This window comes from Euprymna scolopes, chromosome 45 (assembly GCF_053919585.1).
Source record: "Euprymna scolopes isolate OS-2025 chromosome 45, ASM5391958v1, whole genome shotgun sequence".
Lineage (NCBI taxonomy): Eukaryota > Metazoa > Mollusca > Cephalopoda > Sepiida > Sepiolidae > Euprymna > Euprymna scolopes.
In genome coordinates, this window is record NC_136526.1 from 59,269,212 (window position 1) to 59,291,486 (window position 22,275).

Sequence of the window (22,275 nt, forward strand, 5' to 3'; positions counted from 1 at the left end):
AACATGAGAAGTAAGAAATACACAAGATTGTTTTTCCGAAAACAAAATATTTGAAAAAACAAAATATTTTTTGTAAAATGTCGGTAGAGGAATTCTGGCAGATGACTATTAAAAATCTCATTTCATTTGACTATTGAAAAAAAAAAGCAGTTCATAAATATGTTTTAAACAAACTCTCTTAAAACAAAAAATAAAACCAGAAACTGTTCATAAATATTTAATAAAAAACAGTTCATAAAGATGATATCATCATTATTATTATTATTATTATTATTATTATTATTATTAAGGTTATAAAAATATTTTTATTAGAAAGTTTATAATTTTGTTATAAAAGTTCAAATAAAGATTGTTTGAATAAAACTTATATTTTTATATTTGCTTAAAAAAAGATACATTCTATACAGTTTGGGTCATCCGTTCCCAAAACTTTGTCTGACTTCACTTCTGCCAAAAAAAAAAAAAAAAAAAAAAAAAAAAAAGGAGATGCGACAGGTTAATTAAACCAATTTTACCGGGTTTCCACCTGAAGATTTTCCTTTAAACTGAATATCTTTTGGATTTTGGGATATGCTGAAAACGAATATCGCATTTAAATTTCCTGCCAATAAGTAGGTTTCAGATATTAAGCAATGTCATTTATTATGTTATTGCTGGTGGCCATCTTGGTATGCGCGAGCACGTGCTCGTGTATATAAACACAACTCTGAGAAACTATGCATGCATGCATAAAACCTCAAATGACAGATCGAGTTTCACATTTTATTTGTTTTCAGTATATCCGAAGACCTATAGAAGTCGTCATCTATATATATAAAAGCGAAAATGTATGTTCGCTTTTTGTGTATGTCCAAGAAAGGATTTTTTCAGAGAAGCGGTCGGTCGCCTAACAACTTTTTAAAACTTTTTATATCACATGTAAATCGTAATATCTCAGAGTTAACAACGGAGCTCGCCTCTCTATTTAATTTGCTCGACTTTGGGAAGATAAATATTCAACAGTTTTCGTAGGTTAGGCCTTTTCTCATAATGTTTCCCCCTACCCCAGCGTCTTGGGGGGGGGAAGCATTCCCGCACTAAATTAATTTCTACCCTGCAGTCAAAAGTTGACCTCATTAAGTTATTAAAACGTGCACCTGCCAAATCCAAGTAATTAAATAAATTGAAACTTGTTTCCATTAGCATCTCGCGGTGGTGCAATGGTTAATTTCTTCACCCTCAACTGGCAACTTTTCTGCAGGAGGAGGCCGCTTTTTTCGCCAATATTTTCGAAAGTTTTCCTCTTTTCGATTGACTAGCCTCAATTTAAATCTTTGTCACTTTCGGTTTGGCGATGACGCAACAGCAAAGACAAGGCGTTTTTTCCACATTCTTTTCCTCCTTCGCGATACGTGTTCGAGTCTGTCTGCCTACTACCACTTTATTATTATTCTTTGCTCAACACACACCTCCAAACACATGGGAAACGCCGGCCACCCAGGCTAGTTTTAAATGAAAATGTTTAAGTGGAAACCAAGTAAAGATTGGCCCTTTTTTGTTTAAAATTTGCCTTGAAAAAGTTTCATCGTTTAATATTACTCGATTAATTATTACTTCCTGATATTTTTAAGGCTGTTAACACACAAAAAGATCTAGGGTAGACCTGTACAATGCACGCTGATAAGGGTAAACAATTGACATCCTGAGTGATGTCCCCTTATTTGGAATTCTCTTACTTTTGAAGTCTTGTTTTCTCTCTCTGTTTTTTTTTTTTTTTTATCTTAAAATAAATACGTGAAATACCTATCTCCTCTTGTGTGGATCTTCTTTAATATTTTGACCGATACTTATATATATATATATATATGTATATATATATATATATAATAATAAAAATATTCAAACTTTGTGAGGGGTGTCTATTTTCAGTTTAAATGTTACCGTGACACTTATTGAGTGGGTTTCTACCACCATTTTTTTTTTTAGTATTTTTAAGTGATTATCGAGACTTCATAGATGTAAAGAAAGATCGTTGCCATTTTTTCTTGTTCCCGATAGCGCTTAACATTACTTGTTTTTCGAATCGAATAAACATTTTAATAAAAACACTAAAAACATTCAGTAGAAAAGTAACTTATCTGACCTTTGATTGCATTTGTTTGTCATATATTTGTTTTTCGTATAACTGTGGATTGTAATACAACCCCTACTTTCATGTTTCCATTTAATTTTTGTCAACAAAAGAAAATAAACGATGTAAAAGTGGGCCGGGTTTGAGATGATTTTTTATTTTAATTAAAAAAAATGTTGATATATATCAGTAAAATACAGATTTAACCTATAAAAAATGAGATTTTATTTTGTTGGGACGATTACCTGAAATATTTGGCTGTAAAACTATTTTAGATTTTTATATAGGGGATCAGTTAAGCATATAAATTTAACACAAAATGATCACCCATTTCCTAATCAGATAATGTTGTCACGATATTTAGCCAATTGATTTTAATGAAATCTTTGGGTTATTTTTGTTATATAAAAAGGAACAGTCAGTAAAAAGAATGGACAATACAAGTTAGAACTATGATGAAATAAAAAGGTTATAAATGACACAATTCATTTAAGAATTTCTTTGTTACCAAACGTTATTAGGGCATGTGTAATTTGAATTCGTGCAGGAATGACATTGTTGACCACGCCCCTGACGTCATAAAGAAAAGGGAATTCCTAATATATTGATAGAAGAAAAACGAAATCATTTATTTTAAAAAATACTTTTGTTTTAACATTTTTTTTTTATTACGAAACAAAAGAAAAGAAAGAAAACACTAATGTATTATCAAAGAAAGCGAATTCAGAAAAATTAATTTAGTTTTAACATTTTTTGTTTTATTATGAAACAAAAAAAGAATCAAGACATTAAAAAATGGAAATCTCGAAAAAAATTATAGTGTACGTATCCGTTATAGAATTAAGTTTTCTGGAAAAAAAAAAATTCACTTTTTTTTTTTTTTTTTTTTTTTTTTGTTGCGAAAAAACAATTTCTTATAATACCGAGCAAAAGGTTTAAGAAGAAAAGCTAATCTTAAAGATGGGAAGGGAGGATCGACGCTTTAAACTGAGTTATCTCTTCTGGCGTGTTCAAAAAACTCAGATTTCAATGTGCTGTCATAAAAAACGTATTTTTTATATCTTGATTAAACTGTACAAGTACGAAAAAAAAAAAACACGGTAAATTTTTAGATTAGGTCACCTCCACAATTTTCTTTTGAATGACGACTTTTCTAAGTTTTCGACTATGCTGAATACGAAAATCGCATTGAAATTTTGCAGAAATAAGTAGTTATCGGGATATAAAAAGTTGTTTTATGCATTGTATTCTTTGGCGATCATCTTTATTATGCGCGTAGATTTGTTTATGGCGAGCGGACACGCGCGTAACAAAGATGGCCGCCAAAGAATACAATGCATAAGACAACTTTTTATATCTCGATAACTACTTATTTCTGCAAAATTTCAATGCGATTTCTGTATTCAGCATAGTCGAAAACCTTAAAAAGTCGCCATTTAGAAGAAAAAAAAAATTGTGGAGGTGAACCTAATCTAAAAAAAATACCGAAAACACTTATGAAAGAAAGCAAATCCAGAAGAATGAATTTAGTTTAAACAATTCTTGTAACAAACAAGATGGGGGCAAATGTGTAGTTTAGCGGCGTAAATTATTTGACAGACCAAAAAATTAAAAAACTATTTAGTTTTATATAAAACACATTATTGGAACCTAAGGTTGAAATAAAACCCGAAAAAATTTCATTTTTAATGTTTTTCCAACATTTTTTATTAGACTAAAGCATCTCACTTACGATTAATTTTTTAAAACATTTATACGAAAGTAAACATCTGGAAAAATCAATTAAAAACAAACAAATCATCAGACTTAGCTCTTTGTAATAGATGTGAATTTATTTGCCTGGAATATCTCACTCGTGTTATTTTTTAGTCCGAAGATAAAGAAAAGAAATCCTTCTTGACCGGTTCAATGTTTTTTGACGTCACGTTGGAAATTAATTTTTTTAGGAAATGCGTCGAGTAAGGAGCTGAAGGAAAGATAAGAATGTTTTTCTTTCTTTTTGTGTATTGTTTCATCAATGGGAAATCAGCACAAGTGTTGCGGCTGTTGCGCACAAGCGACGGAGCGTGACAGTAACGCGTCTTAACTTCTCGGGTGCCGAGCAAAAAGAGATCGAGAGAGTTCTTGAATTTTGGCGCCACGCCTTTTTTTGTCTTTTTTTCGGAGCTCTCCGGAAACGGTGAAATGTTCAAATGTCCTGACAAAATAAATTCCCGGGTAGACGCTACATACCCCCCTACTAGACAGTATGTCGAACAAAAGAAAGTGGAAAAGTCACTGGGTATACAAAGCAAATCGATGAGGACGTTGCACTAATCTGCCCGATTTGGTAGAAGTTGTACTTACTGGTGAATCGCAGTTTTCGTTCTGAACTGCAATGTTTTGTGTCCGTTTGCGTGCTAGCACATCATCATCCAGAATAGCTTTCTTCAGGCGATCAACTGAATCTCATCTTCCGTCAATGTCGATAACGAAAAACTTTGAGTAGCGTTTCAATACCTTAAAGGGACCGGAATACGGTGTTTGCAGTCGAGCTGTGCCTCTATCGTTCCGAACAAACACATGAGTCCACGATTGTATGTCTTTGGGGACGTGAGTGCGTGTGTTCTGTGTTCTCGGGGCAACGTTAAAAGGTTTCGCCAAGTATTCCCTCACGCGAGAGGTATAACTTGTTGGGTCAGGCATGCGTGTAGGAGTGGTCGGTGCGACCATCTGTCCAGGAAGAGTCAGCGTTGTTCCGTAAATCATTTCGGCAGGCGTAAAGCCAATATCTGCTTTTATGGTGGATCTGATGCCTAATAGAATGAAGGGGAGGTACTCTGTCCACCTGTTAGGGTCGGAATGTGCTCTAATAGCTGCTTTCAACTGACGGTGCAGACGCTCGATCATGCCGTTTGCCGCCGGGTGGTACGAGGTAGTCCTTATGTGTTTAATTCCCAGTAGCCGAGACAACTCAGAAAAAAGATAGGAATCGAATTGTCTGCCCCTATCGGTTGTGATGGTGTGAAGCACACCATAACGCGATATCCAATGTGTAACCAGGGCTCGGGCAACAGTTTCTGCGGAAATATCTGCGATGGGGATGGCTTCAGGCCATCTAGAGAATCTGTCGATGCAAGTCAATAAGTATGTGCAGTTTCTCGAATGTTGGAGTGGACCCACTAAATCTATGTGAACGTGTTGAAATCGTGCCTCAGGGGTTGCGAAGGTAGCAAGGGGACTTTTAATATGCCTCTGTTCTTTCGATTTCTGGCAAGGGACGCAACTCTTGGTCCATTCGCGAACGTCTCGGTTAATGGCTGTCCAGATGAAACGAGAAGTCACCAGCTTCTGCGTGGAACGAATGCCAGGATGAGACAAGTTGTGTAATTGAAAGAAGACAGCTCGCCTATGCTTAAGGGGTACATAGGGGCATTCATGACCGTTCGAAACATCGCACCATATTGTCTCGTTGGAACAAGGTACTGGGACTTGCTTGAAAGTTAGATTTTCAGAGTGACGTAAGCGATTTAGTTCTTCGTCATCCCGTTGGTCGATGGCGATCTGGTGAAGGTCGATTTTGGAGAACACTGTTTTTCCGTGAAGCGAGTTAGAAAAGTCTTGCAAATGCAGAATAGGGTAATTGTCCGGAGTAGTGCGACTGTTAAGTGCGTGGTAATCCCCACAAGGGCGCCATTCGCCGGCTGATTTTTTGGGCACCATGTGGAGTGGCGATGACCAGTTGCTATTAGAGGGTCGAATAATGCCTAAATCCAACATGTGCTGAAATTCTTGTTTAGCCGCCCTTAAACAATCGGGTTTAAGTCTGCGCGGGCGCGCGCTTACAGGCGGTCCCTTTGTTTGGATATGATGAGTGACATCGTGTTTAACTTTGTCACCGTTAAATGTAGGACGAGTTAATTCCGGGAAACCTCGCAGCAAATCTGTATACGGATCCGTGGTGTCTTTACGTATAACTGGGCTGATCTTGGTCGACCCACTGATTATGCCTTGCATGGAACGTCCAGTGTTGTTATCAATGAGTTTGCCGCGTTTGACATCTACAAGGATGCCGAAATGGTGCAGAAAATCCGCCCCTAAAATCGGAACGGGTAGCTTTGCGACGATGAAGACCCAACGTAGTGCGCGCTGTAATCCAAGATTTAATGTTATCGATGTCTCTCCGTAAGTAGGAATGGAGGAGTGGTTCACTGCGTGTAGAAATATATTGGATTGAGGACGCTTCTCTTTCACGAACTTCTTAGGGATGATACTGACTTCCGCACCGGTATCAACGAGAAATCGTATACCAGTGGTTCTATCAGTCACGTACAGGGTGCGACGAATGTTGTTCTTGCCAGGAGTGTCTGCCGCTTCTACTGCCTGGCCTGGGCGTTTCCCGAGAGACGTTTCTTCGTATATGAACATGGCTGGTGGCATCAGTAAGCTCTTTCACCGAAACGCGCGTGGTACTTGCAGAGCCCACCGCTGTTCTGAGTGCTGCTAAATCGCCGGAGACGGACTCGCTCAGTGGGGTGCTTATGCATTTTTGGTTTGAGCTGGAGGTCACGTAACTGTTCACTCAGGTCGTGAATCATTTGAGCCTGTCGCTCTAGTTCCTCGCGTATATCCATGGAGGGGTTTGCGACGTTAGGCGGGGCATCATTAGAGTTGGGCGTGTGAACTGGGGCTATGGAAACGGTCACGTCCATAATTTTGTCGGCTAGGTCCGCTAGCTCCTCGATGGTTGTGGAGTCATTCAAAGAGGCGAGTATCATTTGAATACTCGATGGCAGTCTATTAACGAAAAGTTGTTTAAGTATGTCCGGCAGTAGAACGCTTTCTCTCATTAATTGTTTCATCCGCCTCAGTAATTGGGATGGTTTTCGGTCGCCGAGTTCCTCTTCTACGAGAAGTTGATGAAGGCGTTTCTGCGGTGAATCGGTTGTCCTCCGAATCAATTCCGATTTGAAATAATCGTAGCTGATCGATCTAGGGGGTGCCATTATCAAGTCGCGGACTTCAGCCATCACTTCGTGCGTTAATGCAGCCACCACGTGGTTAAATTTCGTCACATCGCTCAGAATCCTTTGCGTGGAGAACTGGGCTTCTACGTGTGCGAACCATAATGTTGGATCGTGCGTCCAAAAAGGAGGAATCCTCAAAATAGCCTGAGTAGCCGTCGTTGAAGGAAGCGGAAGCGCCTCACTGTCCATCGTGGGGAACGCGTTGAAGAGAACGATGATTGCAGAAAATCTCCATGAGATCCGTTGCGCCTAGAAAAACCGATGCGCCGCTAAGGTCGACAAGTACGTCATTTCGGTGTGCGCGTAGTCGCTGAGAATTTTCCCTTGTGTGATTACAGGTAATATCCACATTTCCTTGCGTGTTCTGCCAAAGTCTGACGAAGAAGAGGGGTCACCAGTGATGCTGGGTGCTCGCTGGGCAAAACAACGAGCATCTCACGATTAATTTTTCAAAACATTTATACGAAAGTAAACATCTGGAAAAATCAATTAAAAACAAACAAATCATCAGACTTAGCTCTTTGTAATAGATGTGAATTTATTTGCCTGGAATATCTCACTCGTGTTATTTTTTAGTCCGAAGATAAAGAAAAGAAATCCTTCTTGACCGGTTCAATGTTTTTTGACGTCACGTTGGAAATTAATTTTTTTAGGAAATGCGTCGAGTAAGGAGCTGAAGGAAAGATAAGAATGTTTTTCTTTCTTTTTGTGTATTGTTTCATCAATGGGAAATCAGCACAAGTGTTGCGGCTGTTGCGCACAAGCGACGGAGCGTGACAGTAACGCGTCTTAACTTCTCGGGTGCCGAGCAAAAAGAGATCGAGAGAGTTCTTGAATTTTGGCGCCACGCCTTTTTTTGTCTTTTTTTCGGAGCTCTCCGGAAACGGTGAAATGTTCAAATGTCCTGACAAAATAAATTCCCGGGTAGACGCTACAAGGTCATAAAATGTGTTTTCAATCGATATTTATTTAATAATGGACCAGTTTTCCGACCTACCTAGCACAAATCGACGTGTTTTCCTAAATTCTCTCCACTCATATTCAAATTATTATTTTTTTATTAAAAAAAATAGGTGATTTCTTAACAACCCATAAATTAATTTTTAGCAATAAAATGATAATATTTAATTCAATAAAATTTGTAATTAAAAAAAAATAACACTTGAAATCACAAAAAATGAAAATAATTATTTCAATTTTCTGCGAACTTGGTTATTTATAAAATTTACAGGCGATATTCGTTTTCAGCATATCCGAAAACCAAAAAGATCGTCATTTTAAAGGAAAATGTTAAGCTGGACAGCGGGTAAAAATTTTCAAATAAATGAATAGAAAAAAAATGTTATTGGCTTTCGGGTCAAGATCAAAGTGTAGTATCTGTTATGATGCTGTATTTCACTTTTTTATTCTCGGTTAGTGGATAATGAAATCTTTCATAGCGTTTGTTTCTATCCAGAATGCATTTTTTTTCGGGGAGCTGGATTTTTGTTTCTATCCAGAGTGCACCTTTTCCTCCACATTAAAAACTGATCTTGGGGAGGCAAATAAATAAATAAATAAATAAATAAATAAAAGGGCAATCAATAATATTCAATTGATTATCATCGTCTATTTCGTATGGCGTGGCAATTGCTCGAATGAGTTAATATGCGTGATCGCCAATAATTTTTAACAATGAAAATTTTTTTTGTAATTTAACACAACACAAAAAATAAATAAATCAAATTACAATAAAATGAAAAAAATATTTAAATTTTCTGCGAAATTGCTTTTCCGGTCGCCATCTTAAAATGTTCACTTCCACCTGTCAAACTCGTCTCGTTTAAATTAACTCATCTTATAATCGTTTCTTTGTTAAAAACAGATTGTCAAACAAAAAGTAAGTATTTATTAATTTAATTGCTTTTGAAGCTCTTTTTTATTACATTATGATTCCCTTTGTTTTACTACAGGGGCGCGTCGAAACCATTATGATTGCCTTTGTTTTAATAGAGAAATGAGTCAACATTCCATGATTGCATAGAAACGAAGAATGGTACTATAGAAATCACTTGAATCAGGTTTTTATTGTTTACTTTTGTTTTTAATGTTTCTTTTTTGTTGTTTTTTTCAAGTGTATTGAAAATTATTTTTATAATGAAAACATCGCAATTACATAACATATTATTACATACTCTAGTCACCTCCAAAATTCACCACAGAATTACCCCCCCCCCTAAATGTAACACGATTTAACCTTATGAGTTTACATTATCAATATAACTTTTGTACCATTTAAAAGAAGAAGGGCACTCTAACATATTCACTATCGGCCCAAAATACATAAATGGAAAAAAAAAAAAAAAAAAAAACGGTTTATGATTCAGTTAAAATGAAACCTTAAAATCCGCTGCTAAAAAACATCACAAGAAGATATTTAACATGTTATGGAAATTTTCAATGTTTATATAAAATATTTATTTTTTGCATGAAAATGTGGAAAAAAGTGGGAGAATAATACCGATACTGACAAAATAATAATAATAAATAAATAGGAAGTGCCTACTGCCTAACCCTCACTTAAAAATATACAAAAAAAAAAAAAAAAAAAAAAAAAAAACGAAACTCAATTTCAGTAATTTTCTTTTTTTTGCATTTATTAACACTCACGGAATATAATGAATATTTTTTCTTAGTAGAAGTATATTATTTTATGTAAACAAAATAATAATTTTCTAAAGTTCTATTTTAAGTAATAAAAACGCATTAATTTATTTTAGTTTTGATGAAGATGAAACATCGTAGATGTTAGCAATTTAGTTCTTTTTTTAATCTATTAGCGCTTCTACACTATTGGGACGAGATTTTGGATATAGTAATACTGAATTTCTACGTGAAAACAATGGTATCTACGTATTCCCTGTATTTTAAGACGATTATATAAAAAATAAGGCGAATCGATAAGGTAAAAATTGTTTATTAAAATATTGAATTTGAAGAACACGATCGTGTATGCTTATGTAAGCCACAGGAGAGTTCAAAAGGGAGGCAATTCAACAATTGTAAAAAAAAAACCTTGTATATATGTTATTTTTATGTTATTTAGTTTTTAGATAAACAATTATTTTTATTAAACAATTATAAAAAAAATCTTCAATGAAAACCAGATTCAGAAACATTGTATATATGTTAAGTTTATTTTATTTATTTTGCATTAGTCACATTAAATATTTAGAGTTACTTCCCTTGTTTATAGTTTCGTTTCACTTGTTTATAAAAAAACAAGATGGCGGTAATTGTTCACCTGCTAACACGATTAAAGTTGATTTTTTTTTTAAATAATTCAGTAATATTCAGAAGCTCTTATTGTAACTTATTCGAATAGACAAACAAAAATCAGTTGAAACCAATGATTTTTATCTGAAAACTCCATTTATCTACTACAAAATCTCGTCCCAATTCTGAAGAAGCACCAATCTTTTACATATATTTTACAAAAGGACATTAAATCATTAAATTCATGTAAATATTGAAGACGTGGTTCTACAATTCATTAAGATCCACCCAAAACAAAAACGATTTTTTCCATCGCTTCTTATATATTCTTGAGGGACAGATAACTCACTGGTACTTCCTGTACAATTGGTACATAACTTCTAAATACTATTCCAACATATTAGTCGATAATGCTTTTCCTGCTACATCTCCTGTGCTGTGACCACAGGATGAATTATTATGATTATTTTGTGTGCACCAGAGAATGTGTGCAGTTTCCTATGTATTTGTGTTGACAAGTTTTTTAGCACTCTTGTTCTACAGCGTGAAGGTTGTCTTAATGATGGAGGAATAATGTCTGTGTGTGTTTATCATCCTGTGTTGCTCTCTACTTCCTCTGTGTTATCATCAATTTCTATTTCTTCTTCATCAGAATCGCCTGTCAACCTGACGTACACATATATTTTATATTTAAATGTCGCTAAAAACAGATGATGACAAATAAAAAGTTTGATTCAATTATATTATTATTCAAATCCGTAGCCAAAAACATACATCTGAGTCTGACCTTTACTCCTTATCCGAGAGGAAACACATCAAATCCGTTGCCAAGGCTACTTGAAAAATGGGGAAATTATTCTACCACTCCAGGGGATATCTCACTGCTGATGCTATTCTTTACCTGTAAAAGAGCCAAGTATGTCCAAGAATGATATATAGTTGCCACATCTGGTCAGGAGTTGCTAAAATGAACTTATCCTGCCTTGACAGAGTTCAAAATAACTTTGTAGTGGAAGATGCACGTTTCTCTTCTCTGCAATCTCTTTCCCACAGAAGAGACAGTGTGAACCTGTCTCTGCTTTATCATTATTTTCATCGCAAGTGCTTATCTGTGCTCTGTTTTTCTGCTTTCCCCCTGACTACAATATGATTGTCTTCAAGTCCAATGTGAACAACTTTCTGATAAGTCATCCAATTTACTAAGGATTACTATATTTTGCCATTGACTACCATACCTCATTAAACTTTATCCTCCAGTGGCCTCCGGGCCTTGATAAGTGTTGACTCCTTTGTATAAAAACAACAAAAAACATTTAAGGCATCTAGGGACGTATACACTTAACAGTAGGATTTTGTTGCCTATTTGGTATGTTGGGGTATTCATGTCAAGGAGCACAAGTGTTATGAGTTCGTCAGAACATTTTTCATTAAAGTAATTGTAAAACAGACAAATGGATGCAATATGACGATGGGATAAGGGCTGGAGTTTGGTTGATATTATATGTAATTTATTAGATTGGAAATTCTTGTTAGGATTCTTGTAGATGCACCAGCCCAGATTCATTTGCCAATCGTGTATTTATAGAGATACAAAATCCTGGCAAGTGTCGGTATTTTTCTAGCATGATAAATGGAGTTCACGTTCTTTAAAGGATTTGTTCCAAAAGGAGTAAAAGCTTTCTTATAATTGTTAAAGGAAAGAAGCTTAGTCTTAGCAGCAATAAATGTTATCATCTCATTCCACGATAGACTAGTAGTAATTTTCTAAGGTTTTTGTATATTGTGTAAATATGTGTAAATTAGTTTTCCTCTCATGTCTTATAAAAAGTATGATGTCGTCAACAAATATATCAATCTCAGGCACAATATTATCAAGTCCTAATGAATATCAGGAAAATAAAAGTCTAAGGGTCGAACACTGAAGTACACCTGTGTTTATATCATGTTGTGTAGACATACAACTACCATGGACACCATGATTTTTTTTCTTGTCCAAGAAGAATCTGATTATATTAATAGTAGTGTTACTGTACAAGTTAATTGTCATGAGAAAACCTTCCCAGACTCCATCAAAGGCTTTGGATATACAAAGGCCTTCTGCACTAGCTTCCCCTACCTCATTCAGTGCATATACGACATGACTATTAGTATACCTGCAGTTGAATGACTTTACCTAAATCTACACTGTTTATCACATTTTATCTGTCTTATCAAGCCTGAATAATATTTCATCATCGAAGCCGTAATTGATTACATTTTCTGAATATTCAAACAAATTCAAATGTGGTTAGAAGCAAGAAAGAGAAGTCTTACCGTGGGTGCTCAGCGAGTGAGTACAGGCGAAGAAAAGGAAGAACAAACATGGCGGCCAGCATTTTTATTTCGTCCATTCTCGCATAATCTCGTGTGTGCGTTAAGATGGAACCTATAAAACGATGTTCATTTCTGGGTGCTGGGAGATTATTCCCAATCAGCCAAGAGAGAACAGACAGAGGACTGTAGCGATAATCTTTCTTGAACATTCCATTTATGTATTTGAGGTAAACCCCCCCCATTTTACTTCAAGCTTTTTCGGCGATAGCCAACGCAGGTTTAAGCAATATGATTAAGCCTTTTAATGGCGATGGTGATGTGGTGGCGTGGCTTAAAAAAGTGGACCTTGTAGCAAGGATTCAGAAGCTGGATGATGTGGCCGCAGTAATACCACTGTTTCTGGAAGGGGACGCACTGGCCCTCTATTTGGAGCTCAGCGAGCGGTAACAGGGTGATGCAGACGCCATCAAGGGTCAACTGATCGAAGCTTTTGCAGAGGGGCCTTTCGAGGCCTTTAATAAGTTGAAAGAGAAGAGGTGGACTGGTGAATCTGTGGATGTCTATGCGAATGAGATAAGGAGATTGGTTGAGTTGTCGGGCATCAGAGGACATGCCACGAGTCACGTAGTCAAGATGACTTTTGTTACCGGGTTCCCGGAAGAAATATCGAAAAGGTTACAGCAGGTACCGGGGGTGGAGACGCTGGATGTTATGAGTGAGCTGCTTAGAACTGCGAAAATCTTGGTGAGCACCCAGCCCACGGAGCCTGGAGGAACGACAGCAACGGTACAGCAGGATGTGGGCAGGAATCATCCAAACCCGGGGATTGCATGCTTCGAATGCGGGGGACCACACATGAGAAGACACTGCAGGAAGTTCTTGCAACGGACAAATGCAATCGAAGAGGCCATTTAGCGGTAAAATGCACAAGTTCGGGAAACTGGCGAGGGGAGGCCGACGCGCCAGCGGCCGCCCCGATTTGAGAATAGAGGCGCACCCGCAGCAGATGCCCAAACAGAAGATTGCAGTGGAAGGACGGGAAATTATGGCCCTGATTGACACTGGCTGCACCACTACCATGGTGCACACTACCCTGGTCGGAAGATGGAAAGGGACGGGTGAAGTAGTGGCATTCGATGAGTCGCGAGTGAAGTGTTGAGGGAGGAAGACCGTTACTATTGATATTGCTGAACGTTGGATGAGGGTCCATGCAATTGTCACTGATCGCCTGGTGCCTGCTGTCCAAGCCATCATTGGAATGGATGTTATATGCCGCCTTGGAGGTGTTACCATCACATGTGACAACGTGAGGTTCGAACTAGCTGAGTGTGCGGTGACGGAGAACACCCCCCGAGGGATCAACAAGGCCGGGGAGGAAAGAAAATTGTCGATCAAAGATCAGGACTTCCGAGCTGAATTCGACGGAGAGCGGTGGACGGTGGAGTGGGCATGGAAACATCAAGTGCCATCGCTGACAAACAGGGTGGCATGCTACACAAATTAGCTTAGAGGAGGGGCGAGAAAGGAGTTTGAGCAGGAAGTCGACCGATGGATTGAGGAGGGGATACTGATGCCTTGGACGGATGATGTGGAGTCGGGCATTTTGCCATTGATGGCCGTTCTGCAAACAACTAAAGGGAAAGTAAGACCGGTCCTGGATTTCCGAGAGCTGAATGGCCATGTTAATGCCATACGGGAGGCGACACCGTAGATGTGTGCAGTGAGACCATTACGGAATGGAGGCAGATGAATGGAACATCTACGTTGGTAGATCTAAAATCTGCCTATTTGCAACTCCATGTTGCCAAGAAGCTCTGGAAATATCAGTTAGTCAAGTACAAAGGCAAAACCTACTGCCTTATACGAGTAGGGTTCGGGTTAAATTCGGCACCCACGATTATGTCAATTATCCTCAGGAAGATTCTGGAGACAATGGGAACGGGAGATGGGGCAGTGAGCTCATACATAGACGACATTCTGGTGAATGAAACTGTGCAACTGCCAAGGAGGTGGTAGCTCATTTGAAGAGGTTCGGGTTGGTCGCCAAAGAGCCATAAAAATTAAACGGAGGGGCTGCTTTGGGCCTAAAACTGAAACGAGGTGCGTCAGGCGGCCTAGAGTTTTGCAGGGGAAACAAAATCCCACAACTGAAGCAGGAGCTCAACAGACGTGAACTTTTTTCCATATGCAGAAAGTTGATCGCACATTACCCCATTGTTAGCTGGCTTAGACCAGCATGCAGCTACATAAAGAGACACGCCGAAGGACGAGGATGGAATGATAAGGTGGGAGAAAGAACGGTCGCCATGATGGAAGAGCTCCTGAAAGAAGCAGAACGGCAAGACCCAGTCCGGGGAACCTGGAACATACCGCGAACATTGGATGGAGTCGTGTGGTGCGATGCGAGCAGCATTGCAACAGGAGTCGTTTTGGAAATTGGAGGAGTAGTTGCAGAAGATGCAGCCTGGTTGAGGAAAAAGAATGACGTCAGCCACATCAATGTGGCGGAATTAGACGCGACAATAAAAGGAGTCAATCTGGCCTTGAAATGGGGACTATGTGACATCTGCATCAAAACAGACTCTGCCACGGTGTTTGCTTGGCTAAAGTTTCTCATTTCAAGCGAAAAAAAGATAAAAACGAAAGGGGCTGCGGAGATGTTAGTGAAGCTCAGGCTTGGGGTGCTTGCTGAGCTGATGCAAGAGTTTTGTTTGAAGCTTCGCATAGACATGGTGGCTTCTGAAAAGAACCGAGCAGATGCTCTCACGAGAGTGAAGAAGAGTTGGCTGTTGCCAAAGAAAGATGTTGCTGCATCGGATCTAGATGATGTTGGCGTGCGAGAACTGCACAATTTTCACCATATGGGGGTAGAGGACTTGGTACTTAGTGAAAAAAGTCGACCCAAGGATCACCAAGGAGCAGGTGAGGCAAGTGGTCAGAACATGCGACAGATGTCAGTCGATTGATCCTGCTCCAAGCATGCATGAAGCTGGCCAATTGGAGGTGAGTGGGACCTGGGAGAGACTGGCATGCGATGTCACCCATTACAGGGGTGGACTTTACCTGACCATGATTGACTGTGGGCCCGGGCGATTTGCCCTATGGAAGAAGCTACGGGGAGGAACAGGCAATGAAATAGTGGCAATCTTTGATGAGGTGTTTTTAGAGCGAGGCCCCGTGGAAGAGTTGTTAACCGACAACAGGACTGCGTTCAAGTCAGTAGCAGTGACAGAAGTACTGAAGAAATGGAAGATCCAACAATTTTTCAGAGCTGCCTACAGACCTAGTGGCAATGGAATCGTAGAGAGAAACCACTGCACCATAAAGGCAGTTGCGGAAAGAGGAGGCACCTCACCTGAGCAAGCCGTCTTCTGGTATAACATGTCGCCTAAACTGGGACAAGTACCAGAGACAGTCCCGCAACTGTCAATGTTTGCATATTCCTGGAGGCATCCCAGGGTGGAGCCGTCAAGCCGAGAAGTAGAGGCCACAGGGACAATTAAACTCGGGGACGAGGTATGGGTGAAGCCACCGGGGGCGCGCTGCACCACACAATGGAGTAGGGGTCGCGTGACTGGGAGGAACACTAGTAACAACATTGTGGTAGGAGGAGTCCCGAGGCACATTCTCAATGTCAGACCAGTTGAGGGCGAAGCAGTGAATGGGAGTGTGCAGCCACAGGAGGAGGACGAGACACCTCAGAGGCCAAGTAGAGAGCGGCGACCGCCACAGTGGATGAGAGACTATGAAATGTGATCTTGAGATCAGGGAGGCATGTGGTTAGAAGCAAGAAAGAGAAGTCTTACCATGGGTGCTCAGCAAGTGAGTACAGGCGAAGAAAAGGAAGAACAAACATGGCGGTCAGCATTTTTATTTCGTCCGTTCTCACATAATCTCGTAGGTGCGTAAAGATGGAACCTATAAAACGATGTTCATTTCTGGGTGCTGGAAGATGATTCCCGATCAGCCAGGAGAGAACAGACAGAGGACTGTAGCGATAATCTTTCTTGAACATTCCGTTTGTGTATTTGAGGTGAACCCCCCCCATTTTACATCAGTCTCCATCTTCATTTTTCTTATTTTTATTCTTTAAATGACATAAGGATTGATTATTTTTCTCAGAAATAGATAGCAAATGAAAGGTTGCAAAAGTATTCCTTAAGTTGATTAAAAAAAATGTCACTTCTGATCAAGCAAGGTCCGGTTTCCTCACCATGCAATAGACCAAGTTTACCAACGTCAATTTTATTAGTCCCACGTATTTGTGACAAATGCAATTTGTCAAAAGCAAATTACCATCTTGTGAATAAATCCAAGGAAATGATGAAGAATATCTTGGCATTCACTGGTTCCTTTGTGTAAACCTATTATTTCACTTCCATACTTTTTAATTCTTTGAAGATGTCATCTACACAATTAATGATGATAACAACGAACCATCTTGCTTTAGATTGTCCTAAACTTCTAACATAAACAGTTCATCGCTTATTGTTTTGCCGATGTTTTCAGACAAGAAATCTGAAGAGAACTTGAACCACAAAAGCTTCTTGCAAATTTCAAATTGATTCTATTTCATGTTAAATTGATTTTATTTTGTATTAAATTGATTTTATTTCATGTTGAATTGATTTTATTTTGTATTAAATTGATTTTATTTCATGTAAAATTGAATTTATTTCTGGTTAAATTGATTATATTTCTTGTTAAATTAATTCTGTTTCATGTTAAATTGATTATATTTCTTGTTAAATTAATTATATTTCTTGTTAAATTAATTCTATTTCATGTTAAATTGATTATATTTCTTGTTAAATTAATTCTATTTTATGTTAAATTTATTTAATTTTGTGTGAAATTGATTTACTTTAATGTTGAATTGATGCTATTTGATGTTTAATTGATTCCATTTCATGTTTAATTGATCCCATTTCATGTTTAATTGATTCAATTTCATGTTTAATTGATTTCATTTAATGTTTAATTTATTTTATTTCATGTTCAATTAGCAATGGTAATAGCTTCTTAAAAAGCATGCGATAATTATTATTTCTCATTATTTTTAAAGGAAACTAGCTTTATGTTCGTAGCAAAAAATCTTATTCATTTATCAGCTCATTCCACTAAAAACTAGAATTGTTATCATTTAAGTATTCGCTCATTATTTTGGATATGTGTGCATTTATTTTCCCCACATGTGGAGAATAGAATATGGAGTAACCTGTAAACATTCATATAAAACTCAATTGCATCAAGGAGTTCATTTATAAAAATCTGTAAAAATAAATATTCAAGGATCAACACTTGGTGTTCACTTGCATTAATATCATGTTGTTTATATATATGGTCAGCAACAACACCCTGGATCATTTTTTGTCTAAGAATAATTTGATTATATGGAATATTTTTTGTATTACTGTAGTTATTAATTTATATAAGATCTTTATACTAGACATTTTATGAATACATTTTTAACATAATTCCGCACATATTAAAATTAGTTGATTTATTATTTTTACAGACTTATTTACTAGTAAATTTGAACTGCATATACATAAAGCCCAAGTGTTCAAACATATTTTTATAACTTTTAAAGAAAACAGACTGCTTAATGTCCAAATAGTTTTTGAATATCAATTAATTATTTTTATTTGTAAAATGTTTAGTGTTCTTTATTTTTTTAATGATTATTTGAATGGTTATTTTTTTTCATTTGTGAACTTTTGTGAATGCAATTAATTTGAACACCATGATTTTACAGACTTATTTACTAGTAAATTTGAACTGCATATACATAAAGCCCAAGTGTTCAAACATATTTTTATAACTTTTAAAGAAAACAGACTGCTTAATGTCCAAATAGTTTTTGAATATCAATTAATTATTTTTATTTGTAAAATGTTTAGTGTTCTTTATTTTTTTAATGATTATTTGAATGGTTATTTTTTTTCATTTGTGAACTTTTGTGAATGCAATTAATTTGAACACCATGATTATTATGAATGTTCTGATCAGTTGTCACTAATCAAAGGTTATTTTTTGGTATTAAAATTACAATAAAATATTTAAATGTTTTAAATACATTTATAACAATTAGACATTAGAATACTTTGTCTTTTCATTGTATTAAACCAAAACTTTTTGATTTAGTTTTTTTTAGGTTCGTCACTTTTTAAGAAAACATACTGTTTAAGAATCAAACATTTTTAAATAAAAGGTAATTATTTTATTTATAAAATATTTAATTTTCATGATTTCGTTAATGATTATTTAAATTGTTTGAATTTAATTTTTTTGAATTGTAAATTTTTGTGAGGTCAGTGAATTTGAACCCCACACACTTTATGAATTTATGAATATTTTTGGTGTTAAAATTACAATGAAATATTTAAATGTTTTAAATACATTTATAAGAATTAGACATTGGAATACTTTAAGTTCTTTTTATTGTATTAAACCAAGATTTTTTTAATTCCAGAAAATCTGAACTGACTATCCCTATTGGCGCCTTCCATGCGGCATACTTACTCTACTAAAATAGTCCAGTAGTTATGGATTATTAAAACTGATCTCACTGGCGCCTTTTATCAATTTCTCTTGGCAAAAAAGTTCATGAAATATTGTGACATTTTAACTCCTTTCATATGAATATGTGTCTACATTTGGGGCATGATGATCCTGTCAGAATCAGAAACAGATCTGAAAGAGCTAATGTCCCGAGTATTTAGTGACCTATTTATAAAAACTTGATAAACTGTAATGTAGTGGAATAGGCATTGAAGACTTCTAATCAATTTGACACAAACTCCTGGCCCCTTTGTTTCATCAGTTTTAGATTATCGGCTAGCAAAACTATAAGATGCTTTAAGCAAACATCAATTTTTGGTGACTGTAGTCTGAAGCAGCCTTATTAGATCGACACCACCTAATCACTATATTTAACTGCGAATATTCTCATGACTGAGGGACTTATAGTCATTCATTGGAGAATACATCTTAAAGCCTGTCGTTCCAAACTGTTCCCACTTCCTTAGCCTTTCAGACGAAGCCACAACTGATTCTAACGAAATATGAGAATTTTTTATCACTGCTCATAAGCATGTTACATTGGCAGCAATTATTCAAATACTCCGTTCTGCTTACCAGTTGTGAATTGTGACATGCATCTGTAAATAAACACAGAAAAAGACCCAAAGCAAATACCTAGGCATCAAAAGAACATGGGCACACCTGATGCAGGAAACTCGCCCTTTAAATCAAGTTAATAAGACAGTGTCTCTAGACGCCCTTCTTGCCTCAAGATGGTCTTATAGTTGTTCAGATGCACTCAGTCGATTGAAAACTCCCTGTATATTTATCCTATATCTGTTTTGACTATATCTGATTACTGAAAACATAATATACAGATTTACTGGTAAATCTCATGAGCAAGAAAATCAATTGAATATTTTCGATTATAAATATTTGAATATTAATAATCATCAGAAGATTGTTTTTGGTTTGATTTATTGCATATCAATTATGTTTATGTAAAATTTTTATAGTTTTATTTCTTTTTTCTTCACAGGTTAAAAGGTTGCAGTGGGCAATAAACTCATAATTAGCATAAAAATATTTTATTCTTCTGAACTAAGATTATCACTGCTTTCCTATTAAAAATATAGATAAATCGACTTGCAGAAATTAAACACAAACTGGAGAACATATGTTGATGAATACACATTGGAGAAAAATAACTTTTCAATAAGAAGTATAAAGAGATAAACACTAGCGAAAAAGCTTATTCTTTTGAAATGTTTGCAATAAAAATATAATATTGAAAGAGCAAGATAAATTCTTGTCATGGAATTCAGAAAGACTAATATACTACAACATATGAAATGTTTACTTACTCATTGTTTGGGAGATAAATAACCTTAATGGAACATTCGAATATCTATATATCTCATATAAAGTGTTAGCCCCAGGTAGTAGGCCATTTGTGAGAACTAAAAAGAAAAAAAAACTTCTTGTAAAATGTGTGATAAAACATTTGTAACCAATTCTGGATTAAAATCACCCATTAGAACCCACACTGGAGAGAGACGTCATTCTTGTGAAGTGTGTGGTAAAACATTTTCACAGAAAAGTCATGCAATCGTACACATGCGAAGAATACACACTGGAGTAAAACCTTATTCATGTAAAGTTTGCGGTAAAGAATTTGCAACTAATGATGATGTAAAATCACATATGCGAACACACACTAGAGATAAGCCTTTTTCTTGTGAAGTGTGTGGTAAAGCATTTGCAAGTAAAAATAATGTAACGAGACACAAGCGAACACACACTGGAGAGAAACTTTATTATTGTAAAGTGTGTGGTACACCATTTGCACATAAAACTAATGTAACCGTTCACATGCAAACACACAGTAGAGAGAAATCTTTTTCTTGTAAAGTGTGCGGTAAGGCATTTGCCTATCAATATCTTGTAACGATACACATGCGAACACATACTGGAGAGAAACCTTATTCTTGTGACGTGTGTGGTAAAGCATTTACACGTCAAATTTATGCAATAGTACACAAACAGATACATACAGGGGAAAAACCTTTTTCTTGTGAAGTGTGTGGTAAATCATTTGCACATAAAACTCCTGCAACAAGACACATGCGTACACACATTGGAGAAAAACCTTTTACTTGTGAAGTGTGTGATAAAGCATTTGCACGTAAAACTGTTGCAACAGAGCACATGCGAACACACACTGGGGAGAAACCTTTTTCTTGCGAAGTATGTGGCAAAGCATTTGCATTGAAAAAAAATGTAACAGTACACATGCGAACACATACTGGTGATAAACCCTTTTCTTGTAAAGTGTGCGGTAAAGCATTTCCACATCAAAATCATTTAACGAGACACATCCGAACACACACTGGTGATAAACCTTATTCTTGTGAAGTGTGTGGTAAAGCATTTACACATAAAACTGCTGCAACAGTACACATGCGAACACACACTGAAGGAAAACCTAATTTTTGTGAAGTATGTGATAAAGCATTTACAACTAAAACTGAAGCAATGGTACACATGCGAACACACACTGGAGAGAAACCTTATTCATGTAAAGTGTGTGGTAAAGCATTTGCACAACAAAATCATGTAACGAGACACATGCGAACACACACCGGAGAAAAACCTTATCACTGTGAGTTATGCGGATCTTCATTTTCTACAAATTCTACTTTAAAAAAACATGAAAACATACATTGGAGAAGAAGAGAAGAGAACGAATGCCTACTAGACAATATCCTTGAGTGACAATGTCTAGAAGTGTAAGCCATGTTTAGTTTCAGAACTGTTTCCGATGGTTCGTTGTTACACACAAGTCCTGTGAGGTGACTTGTTTACAGTAGACAGTTTCACAGAGCAAAATATTCTTACCGTGTCGAGACGAAAAAAAACATGTGAAATTGGTACAGAAAAAGTTTACTATTTATGGTAGCAGAACGTGAATTGATTCGATTCGTCAGTTCCTAGCAGCATCGTTTATAAATCGAATCGTCCGACTCTGTGGGATCATACCCCATTATACATCCAAAATATTGCAAC

General features: G+C 36.7%; 2 protein-coding genes and 1 long non-coding RNA gene across 3 annotated transcripts; 1 reads left to right on the top strand and 2 right to left on the bottom strand.

The window, feature by feature from the left end:
- Positions 1–441: 441 nt before the first annotated feature.
- Positions 442–6,529, bottom strand: LOC145269205 (uncharacterized). Its single transcript, XM_080124824.1, has 2 exons — positions 5,936–6,529; positions 442–447 (listed from the first exon to the last, which is right to left on the bottom strand). The coding sequence occupies exons 1-2, from the start codon at positions 6,527–6,529 to the stop codon at positions 442–444; spliced, it is 600 nt and encodes a 199-aa protein (XP_079980950.1).
- On the bottom strand, positions 6,529–7,305 carry LOC145269206 (uncharacterized). Its single transcript, XM_080124825.1, has one exon. The coding sequence runs from the start codon at positions 7,303–7,305 to the stop codon at positions 6,529–6,531; it is 777 nt and encodes a 258-aa protein (XP_079980951.1).
- A 1,586-nt stretch (positions 7,306–8,891) lies between these two features.
- On the top strand, positions 8,892–21,469 carry LOC145269772 (uncharacterized). Its single transcript, XR_013865232.1, has 3 exons — positions 8,892–8,995; positions 18,832–18,898; positions 20,249–21,469. It is a non-coding gene; the product is annotated as an uncharacterized LOC145269772 (long non-coding RNA).
- Positions 21,470–22,275: the final 806 nt, after the last annotated feature.